General features: G+C 42.2%; 1 protein-coding gene across 1 annotated transcript; it reads right to left on the bottom strand.

The window, feature by feature from the left end:
- Positions 1-6,093: 6,093 nt before the first annotated feature.
- Positions 6,094-8,404, bottom strand: six3b (SIX homeobox 3b). Its single transcript, XM_072456088.1, has 2 exons — positions 7,749-8,404; positions 6,094-6,226 (listed from the first exon to the last, which is right to left on the bottom strand). The coding sequence occupies exons 1-2, from the start codon at positions 8,378-8,380 to the stop codon at positions 6,094-6,096; spliced, it is 765 nt and encodes a 254-aa protein (XP_072312189.1). The 5' UTR covers positions 8,381-8,404.
- Positions 8,405-10,384: the final 1,980 nt, after the last annotated feature.

Here is a 10,384-nt window from a genome sequence, read left to right as displayed (position 1 = left end):
CAAGTATAAATACACTGGATACAAGTATAAATACACTGGATACAAATATAAATACAATGAAACAGATATAAATACAATGGATACAAGAATAAATACACTGGATACAAGTATAAACACACTGGATACAAGTAAAAATACACTGGATACAAGTATAAACACACTGGATACAAGTATAAACACACTGGATACAAGTATAAATACACTGGATACAAGTATAAATACACTGGATACAAATATAAATACAATGAAACAGATATAAATACAATGGATACAAGTATAAATACACTGGATACAAGTATATACACACTGGATACAAGTATAAATACACTGGATACAAGTATAAATACACTGGATACAAATATATATACACTGGATACAAGTATAAACACACTGGATACAAGTATAAACACACTGGATACAAGTAAAAATACACTGGATACAAGTATAAACACACTGGATACAAGTAAAAATACACTGGATACAAGTATAAACACACTGGATACAAGTATAAACCCACTGAATACAAGTATAAATACACTGGATACAAGTATAAACCCACTGAATACAAGTATAAATACACTGGATACAAGTATAAACACACTGGATACAAGTATAGATTCACCGGGTACAAATTGCGCTGTTTGGGAATATGCAAATTCAGTTTCCGATCCAACTTTTACACAGGAAAAAATAAAAAAAATCATTAAAAAGTGCTTGAATTAAGTCATTTAAGTCTTATAATATGATTGTCCAATAAAACAATTATCTTATTTCAATAGCAGGAGCATTTTATTTCTCATTTCAACTTTTAGTTGAATTATTATTATTTTGTTTATGTTTTTAGTTAAACATTCCAGTCTGTGCTTGTGTCTACAAATGCAAATCTCATTTTAAGATAATTACTACTTAATTCAAGCACTTATTCACTTATCATAGTATGTACAGCACATTTTATACACAAGTGCTCCACATAATCATCACATAAAAACATACATTTAGCTGAAAAAGTCAAAATGAGAACAATCAAAAGATGTGTGTTCAAACGAGTCTAATTTTCATACTTTTTAAACTATTTCAGCAACAAATTCAAATAGCAAACAGTTCGCCAATCTTTTCTTTCTTGTGTCACTGTGTTACAAAAGTAATTCACTTTAATTTCATCCAACAGATTTGACAGTTTTACATATTAGTTTGTCTCAGCAGCACGTGACACAGAGGAGTCCTCTGGAAGGGCATCTGGCACATAACAACACAACAGAGTCTGGATTAACAGCTGTCCATCAAAATAAAGTACATTATGTGGTTTAAGTAAAACAACAAGCATAATACTGACAAAGACAAGTGTGACGTGTCTGTAAACTGCCTTTGAGCGCCCTCTGCTGGACACAAGACGACATCACGTGATTATGAACATTTGGACACGTGACACGTCAGCGCTTTAATCTGAAGAGATAAAAATACACTCACTTACTTAAGTATTCTTTTTCCACTGCAGTTTAAAAGTGTATCAGAACAACCTGTGCAGGAAAGTAAAAGAGCGCAACAGTAAATCTACCATAAGTACATTATTTTACTTTTACTTCACTATTTAAGAGCGACAAATACTTTTACTTTACTATTTAAGAACGATAAATACTTTTACTTCACTATTTAAGAGCGACAAATACTTTTACTGCACTATTTAAGAGCGACAAATACTTTTACTTCACTATTTAAGAGCGACAAATACATTTACTTCACTATTTAAGAGCCACAAATACTTTTACTTCACTATTTAAGAGTGACAAATACTTTTACTTCACTATTTAAGAGCGACAAATACTTTTACTTCACCATTTAAGAGTGACAAATACATTTACTTCACTATTTAAGAGCGACAAATAGTTTTACTTCACTATTTAGGAGCGACAAATACTTTTACTTCACTATTTAAAAGCGACAAATACTTTTACTTCACTATTTAAGAGCGACAAATACTTTTACTTCACTATTTAAGAGCGACAAATACTTTTACTTCACTATTTAAGAGCGACAAATACTTTTACTTCACGAAATAAGAGCAACAAATACATTTACTCCACTATTTAAGAGCGACAAATACTTTTACTTCACTATTTAAGAGCGACAAATACATTTACTTCACTATTTAAGAGCGACAAATACTTTTACTTCACTATTTAAGAGCAACAAATACATATAAATAAAAAATAAATATAAATAAATTACGAAATATACTTGAATTGCTGCTGTCGACTGAAAATCACCACAGATATTTATCTATATCACAGTTTAATGGTTCAATAATAACGTAATCTGTTTGAATTTGTGCTTTTTACACTGGATACTTCAGTGCTTTTACTTAGTTGAGTAATCTGTATGTGTACTTGTACTTCCAGACCAAAGTAGTGTACTTTTTCCACCACTGAAGCGTCTGCACTTGACATGAAAGTACTTAAAATGTAAACTTTTATTGGATTTAACACTTTATTGAACGTATGGACAATAAACTGGTGTAAGAAAGGAACAAATCAAGATGGAACTAAATGATTAAGAATAAAACGTGTCTTTATTGTAATCATCGAGTCTGTGGTCAAATGTCTTTAAAATATGTTTTGTAGATATATGTATATAATTGAAAAAAATAACACTTTACCACACAGTTTATATCTTAAATAACTTTATTTATACAAAATTGTAGAACATTTAGAGCGTTCACAGAGCCTGAAAGCATCGACAGAACAAACAGAACATGGAGTCACAGACGACAAACGAGTCTCGGAATCGTCGCGTTTGACATTTTTGACAGTCTCGGCTACATTTTGGCAACACACGAACAAGACACCGACATAAACTAACTCTACGGGCGCGGCGGAGGTTACAAGCAGCACGATTACGATTGTCTTCTACACACGACGCCAGAGCAACACAAGGAACGTGGGCTTTGCTGGTGTTTGATGAGACGCAGCTCATTTAGGACGTCTGCAGTGTTCAGTGTCTGTCAGAGGCGCTTTAGTCCTGGTTTAGTCCTGGTTTAGTCCTGGTTTAGATGGTTTAGACCTGGTTTAGTCCTGGTTTAGACCTGGTTTAGATGGTTTAGACCTGGTTTAGTCCTGGTTTAGTCCTGGTTTAGATGGTTTAGACCTGGTTTAGTCCTGGTTTAGTCCTGGTTTAGATGGTTTAGACCTGGTTTAGTCCTGGTTTAGTCCTGGTTTAGATGGTTTAGACCTGGTTTAGTCCTGGTTTAGACCTGGTTTAGACCTGGTTTAGACCTGGTTTAGTCCTGGTTTAGTCCTGCTTTAGTCCTGGTTTAGATGGTTTAGACCTGGTTTAGTCCTGGTTTAGACCTGGTTTAGTCCTGGTTTAGTCCTGGTTTAGATGGTTTAGACCTGGTTTAGTCCTGGTTTAGTCCTGGTTTAGATGGTTTAGACCTGGTTTAGTCCTGGTTTAGTCCTGGTTTAGATGGTTTAGACCTGGTTTAGTCCTGGTTTAGACCTGGTTTAGACCTGGTTTAGACCTGGTTTAGTCCTGGTTTAGTCCTGCTTTAGTCCTGGTTTAGATGGTTTAGACCTGGTTTAGTCCTGGTTTAGACCTGGTTTAGTCCTGGTTTAGTCCTGGTTTAGATGGTTTAGACCTGGTTTAGTCCTGGTTTAGTCCTGGTTTAGATGGTTTAGACCTGGTTTAGTCCTGGTTTAGACCTGGTTTAGTCCTGGTTTAGTCCTGGTTTAGATGGTTTAGACCTGGTTTAGTCCTGGTTTAGTCCTGGTTTAGATGGTTTAGACCTGGTTTAGTCCTGGTTTAGACCTGGTTTAGACCTGGTTTAGTCCTGCTTTAGTCCCGGTTTAGTCCTGGTTTAGTCCCGGTTTTGTCTAGGTTTAGTCCTGCTTTAGTCCCGGTTTTGTCCCGGTTTAGTCCTGCTTTAGTCCTGCTTTAGACCTGGTTTAGTCCCGGTTTTGTCCCGGTTTAGTCCTGGTATAGTCCTGGTTTAGTCCCGGTTTAATCCTGGTATAGTCCCGGTTTAGTCCTGGTTTAGTCCTGGTTTAGACCTGCGTTAGTCCTGCTTTAGACCTGGTTTAGTCCTGGTTTAGTCCTGGTTTTGTCCCGGTATAGTCCTGGTTTAGTCCTGGTTTAGTCCTGGTATAGTCCTGGTTTAGTCCTGGTTTAGACCTGATTTAGTCATGGTTTAGTCCAGCTTTAGTCCTGCTTTAGCCCTGGTTTAGACCTAGTTTAGTCCTGCTTTAGTCCTGCTTTAGCCGTGGTTTGGCCCTGCTTTAGTCCTGGTTTAGCCCTGGTTTGGCCCTGGTTTATCCCTGGTTTAGTCCTGGTTTAGTCCTAGTTTGGACCTGGTTTATCCCTGGTTTGGTCCTGGTTTAGTCCTAGTTTGGACCTGGTTTAGACCTGGTTTAGACCTGGTTTAGTCCTAGTTTGGACCTGGTTTAGTCCTGGTTTAGTCCTGGTTTAGTCCTGGTATAGTCCTGATTTAGTCCTGGTTTAGTCCAGCTTTAGTCCTGCTTTAGCCCTGGTTTAGACCTAGTTTAGTCCTGGTTTAGTCCTGCTTTAGCCGTGGTTTGGCCCTGCTTTAGTCCTGGTTTAGTCCCGGTTTAGTCCTGGTTTAGCCCTGGTTTGGCCCTGGTTTAGACCTGGTTTAGACCTGGTTTAGACCTGGTTTAGACCTGGTTTAGTCCTGGTTTAGACCTGGTTTAGACCTGGTTTAGACCTGGTTTAGACCTGGTTTAGACCTGGTTTAGTCCTGGTTTAGACCTGGTTTAGTCCTGGTTTAGACCTGGTTTAGTCCTGGTTTAGACCTGGTTTAGACCTGGTTTAGACCTGGTTTAGACCTGGTTTAGACCTGGTTTAGACCTGGTTTAGACCTGCTTTACAGTGAGAGAGGGCCAGCGTCACAAATTGCCGGCAAAGTGCATCTCATTTCGTTAGTTTGGGGTCGTGATGGGGCCGAACACTAAAGAGGTCAGAATAAAACACTTAAATTGTCTTATCGTGAGTTTTGAAGACAATATATCAAAATGTACATAATATCTAAATATGGCGAGTATCTTTTATAGTTAGAGCATAAAGAGCTGATTCAGAAATAAAAATGGATTAGTGTTGCTAATCTCAGTCATGTTTTAACACTTTTCTGTTGGATTGACAGCAAAATCTGGTACAAAACATAAAACAGAGTTAACATTACATTTAGTTCCATATTGCAGATGTTTTGCTCTGGTTTGTGGTTTATAACGATGTAATTACAGGTCCAATCCACACATTTAAAAAAGAAAAACAAAACAAAAAGACACAAAAAGTTCATAAAGTGACAATATTTGTTCAATATCAAGTGGTCTAATTATTCAATCTGCAGCTTTACGTGACTTTTCCTTGTTTAACCCAGGTTTAGTTGTGGGTTTAGTCCTGGTTTAGTCCCAATTCTGAGGTACAATCAATCTAAAAACTTCCTAATGATAAACTTGAGCATTTGTGCATTTTATCTGGGTTCGAATTGGCTATTTCTTAAAAATAAAAGAGAGCATCAAACTTGGAGTAATATATACGCTGCACTTGAAATTATGACTTTTTCAAGAAAACTTATTCCAACAATAGAAAAAAAAAAACAGCGAAACCTGTCGTTACTTTCGCTGTGCACTAGAGGGCAGCACTGACCTCACGCGTCGCTCTTTTTGACCAGAGCAAAGAAATACTCAAGTAAAACAAAAGTATCACATCGAAATATCTCCTGAAGTAAAGAGATAAGTTAAGAGTAAAAGTTAAAAGTAATTCACGCAGAATTACGAGAATTTACCTGATTATTGATTATTAAGCAATTTTCCTGGTCATTTTTATCCATTAATTGTGTTCAAAACTGGGACTTGGAACTAAAAAAAAATGCACGCACAGAATAAACCCCTAAATAAAAATACTTGTACCCCCCGAGTCCAGTTTGAAATTGTAGTAGAGTAGAAAGTACATATTCCTGCTCTCAAAAGTACAGTTAAAGTACAAAAGTACCACAGTATAACGTACAGCGCGCTTTTACTGTTGCACTCTTTGCCTCCGGTCGGTCCCGGTCCTCCAGGGGGGGGTGGGGGGAGGGGGTGGGGGTCACACGTCCAGTTCCGAGTCACTGTCGGTCACGGAGAGGGGCGTGTCCTCCTCGTCCCCGTGTCCCGCGCTGTCTCTGGGACTGTCTCCTCCGCTCAGGACGCCGCCGGGACTCAGTCTGCGCAGCTGCAACCTACAAAGGACCAAAGGACACGGACAGATGCTTTATTACATCTTTGCAGGACATTTTCTTGCAGAAGCTCATTTACAAAAACACAAAAACAAACAAGGATCATAAAAAAAGAGCTGTAAAAAACGATGGCAACGCGTTTTTGTAAAGAAAAGGGACAAATGCACATAAAAAAGGTATAGAATTATAAATAAAAAGACATTATTCATTTTTTTTGACAATTTGTAGTGATTTTGGCTCAGTTTGCCTCAAGATTTCTTAATGACAAAGACAATATATTAAATTCTTTACCTTAAGATGTTTTATTATTTATTTACAACCATAGATTTCTCCCACAAAAGCACAAAGATCAGGCCTTAAAGTGGCACTTACACACCAAACTTTACCACCCTGTGCTACAGAGATGTGGATGGATTGAAAGGATTTAAGGATTTTTAAAATATAATTCTACACTGGATTTATTGAAGTTGAAACTACAAAAAATAAGCGATTTTTTAATGTTTGTGCCAATTTTCAGCAATGTACAATTTATTCCGATACTAAATAAAATACAATATAATAAATGTAAACATAGCTTTATCCATTTAAAAAAAAAAAATCCCTTTATGTTTTTGTCTCTTTTTTACTTTTTTTACCACATAGAATCCTTTATTTTTAAATGAAAACACGATATGATGCAATATCTTTATAAATATATATGTGTTCCTTATAATTATAAAAGTTAACTACAGAAAATGTTCAAAATGGATTTCTCTAAATGTGAAGAGTAAAAATGTATTCATATTTTTGACCCTTTAATGGAAGAATATGGAGATAAACTGACATTAAGTTATTGCTAGTTTACTCCAAACCAACTATTTCAGACCGTTTAAAGATGCACTCTGTAACCTTTCTGGTGGAGGGCCCGTCTTTATGGAGATGTTACTGCTTTGCCACTAATGTTCCAGTAAGAATGCATTTTGAAAGGTTTTTCCTCCTGAACTTGTATTGTAATCTGTTTAATCTGTTCTCTATATTTAATGCCCTAGTGTGAAACATTCAGGCAAAGCACACGACGTCTCCATCCAAAGAGTCACATTTTGTGTTTGTGTTTAAAAAGTGTCCAAACTATATTTAAATGTGAGCTTTGTGTGAATGAGTCAAAGTGGAACAATGTGAGAGACTCTGGATGAATTCAGTTCATTTGAATTGTCAGCACTTGTGCGTTTGAAAATGAATCACAGATCTCTCATTTCTATGAATAGTTTCCACATTACAGTCTTTAAACGCTCCAGTTATCTGTAATGACATATTCACTAATCCCATTCCTGCTGAACAATGACCCAGACATAACCGAGTCAACTGAAGGAAACGGCCAAAGAAACAGCGGGAAACATCCAACCGTTTTAAAGTTAAACTTTTGCCATTTTAAACAGATTTTAGTGGACAATCAATTGTTCATAATTTAAATATTGTGCTTTTAGTCTAATTGAATATTGCTTTTTGAGTGTTTAAGTGGTTTTAGCTCCAAACAAACCAAACGCACCTGTTTTTGGCCGCGGCGGCTCTGTCCCGCTGCCTCCGGTTCTTGAACCAGTTTCCCACCTGTGTGGGGGTGAGCCCTGTGGCGCGTGCCAGCTCGCGCTTCTTGCTGGGGTTGGGGTAGGGGTCCTGCAGGTACCACTCCCGGAGCAGGCCCCTCGTGCGCTCTTTGAAGCAGTGCGTCTTCTGCTCCCCGTCCCAGATGGTCCGCGGCAGCGGGAACTTCTTCCTCACGCGGTACTTGTCCACGGGCCCCAGGGGCCTCCCGCGCAGCCGCTCGGCCTCGCGGTAGTGCGCCTCGAGCCACATGGCCTGCAGTTTACCGTGAGAGACGCGCGTGAAGCGGTGCGTCTCGAGGATGTGGTACAGTTCTTTGAAACTTCCCGCGTGGAACGCGACCACGGCACGTGCCCTCTGGACCGACTCATGTTCGAAAATGGAATCCGCACTGACCGGTAGTGACCAGAGGAACCGGGCCAGACGCTCGATGTCTCCGGTGTCCTCCAAAGTTTCACAGACGCTCGCGACCTGCGCCGCGGAGAAGCAGAGTCCCGGGAGAGCCACGGGCGCGCGCAGCGGCTCGAGGCGCGGCGCGGACAGCCTGTCCAGCAGCGGGGACCGGAACAGAGTGTCCATCTCCACGGTCTGACCGGGACTGAGGCGGGGGGCGCGGGGAGCGGGCTTTACACCTGCCTGAGCTCGATCCTGATTGGACAGAGACTCCGGAGGCTGGGTTACCATGGAGCAGCTGTCACTCACTCACAGACTCACACGCAGACTCACGCGCAGACTCACGCGCAGACTCACGCACGCACAGACTCACGCACAGACTCACGCGCAGACTCACGCACAGACTCACGCACAGACTCACGCACAGACTCACGCACATACTCACGCACGCACAGACTCACGCACTCACGCGCAGACTCACGCGCAGACTCACGCACGCACAGACTCACGCGCAGACTCACGCGCAGACTCACGCGCAGACTCACGCACGCACAGACTCACGCGCAGACTCACGCGCAGACTCACGCGCAGACTCACGCACAGACTCACGCACAGACTCACGCGCAGACTCACGCACAGACTCACGCACAGACTCACGCACAGACTCACGCACAGACTCACGCACGCACAGACTCACGCACAGACTCACGCACGCACAGACTCACGCACTCACGCACAGACTCACGCGCAGACTCACGCACGCACAGACTCACGCGCAGACTCACGCGCAGACTCACGCGCAGACTCACGCACAGACTCACGCACAGACTCACGCACAGACTCACGCACAGACTCACGCACGCACAGACTCACGCACAGACTCACGCACAGACTCACGCACAGACTCACGCGCAGACTCACGCGCAGACTCACGCACAGACTCACGCGCAGACTCACGCGCAGACTCACGCGCAGACTCACGCACGCACAGACTCACGCGCAGACTCACGCGCAGACTCACGCACAGACTCACGCACAGACTCACGCACAGACTCACGCACAGACTCACGCACAGACTCACGCACGCACAGACTCACGCACAGACTCACGCACAGACTCACGCACAGACTCACGCACGCACAGACTCACGCACAGACTCACGCACAGACTCACGCACAGACTCACGCACAGACTCACGCACAGACTCACGCACGCACAGACTCACGCACTCACGCGCAGACTCACGCGCAGACTCACGCGCAGACTCACGCACAGACTCACGCACTCACGCACAGACTCACGCGCAGACTCACGCACGCACAGACTCACGCACTCACGCGCAGACTCACGCGCAGACTCACGCGCAGACTCACGCGCAGACTCACTCACAGACTCACGCACAGACTCACGCACAGACTCACGCACAGACTCACGCGCAGACTCACGCACGCACAGACTCACGCACTCACGCACAGACTCACGCGCAGACTCACGCACGCACAGACTCACGCACGCACGCACAGACTCACGCACTCACGCACAGACTCACGCACAGACTCACGCGCAGACTCACGCGCAGACTCACGCGCAGACTCACGCACGCGCTTCACCAAGGAAAATAAATCCCCTTCATCATCTTCATCATCCGTCGTTGGCCTTTAGTCCAGAGTTCACCTGCAGTTTGTAAAATGTGACTGTGATCAGTGTTTAAAGTCACAAACTCACAGTGAACTATGAATTAAGATCAAACAGAAAATAAAAAGTAATTGAATTAATGACAATATAAAACAAGCTCTTAAACTTATCAGACCAAACTAACCTGTGTCAGAAGAACCTCCAGTAGAACTCTGTGTCAGAAGAACCTCCAGTAGAACCTGTGTCAGAAGAACCTCCAGTAGAACTCTGTGTCAGAAGAACCTCCAGTAGAACCTGTGTCAGAAGAACCTCCAGTAGAACCTGTGTCAGAAGAACCTCCAGTAGAACTCTGTGTCAGAAGAACCTCCAGTAGAACCTGTGTCAGAAGAACCTCCAGTAGAACTCTGTGTCAGAAGAACCTCCAGTAGAACCTGGTTCCACTGCAGAGGTGAATAAAGCCATCGTGACTTTGAAGAGTCTAAAGTCAATGGGACAGTTGTATCATCGATATGACTCAGTCCAGGGAAGTTCCTCAAATCATTGAAGCTTCAAGTT

Source organism: Eucyclogobius newberryi, unplaced genomic scaffold, assembly GCF_026437365.1.
Source record: "Eucyclogobius newberryi isolate DKJ021-1_F unplaced genomic scaffold, fEucNew1.0.hap1 SCAF_20, whole genome shotgun sequence".
In the NCBI taxonomy this organism is placed as follows: Eukaryota; Metazoa; Chordata; class Actinopteri; order Gobiiformes; family Gobiidae; genus Eucyclogobius; species Eucyclogobius newberryi.
The sequence above is the reverse complement of the archived record's forward strand: the minus strand, read 5'-3'. Positions and strand labels throughout refer to the sequence as shown.

What these genes read in the sequence shown, in the direction of transcription:
- six3b (XM_072456088.1), bottom strand. Translation starts at nt 8,380, where the DNA reads ATGGACACTCTGTTCCGGTCCCCGCTGCTGGACAGGCTGTCCGCGCCG. An exon ending in GCCGCCGCGGCCAAAAACAG is followed by an intron (nt 6,227 to 7,748) that starts GTGCGTTTGGTT and finishes GGTCCTTTGTAG; the next exon opens with GTTGCAGCTGCGCAGACTGA.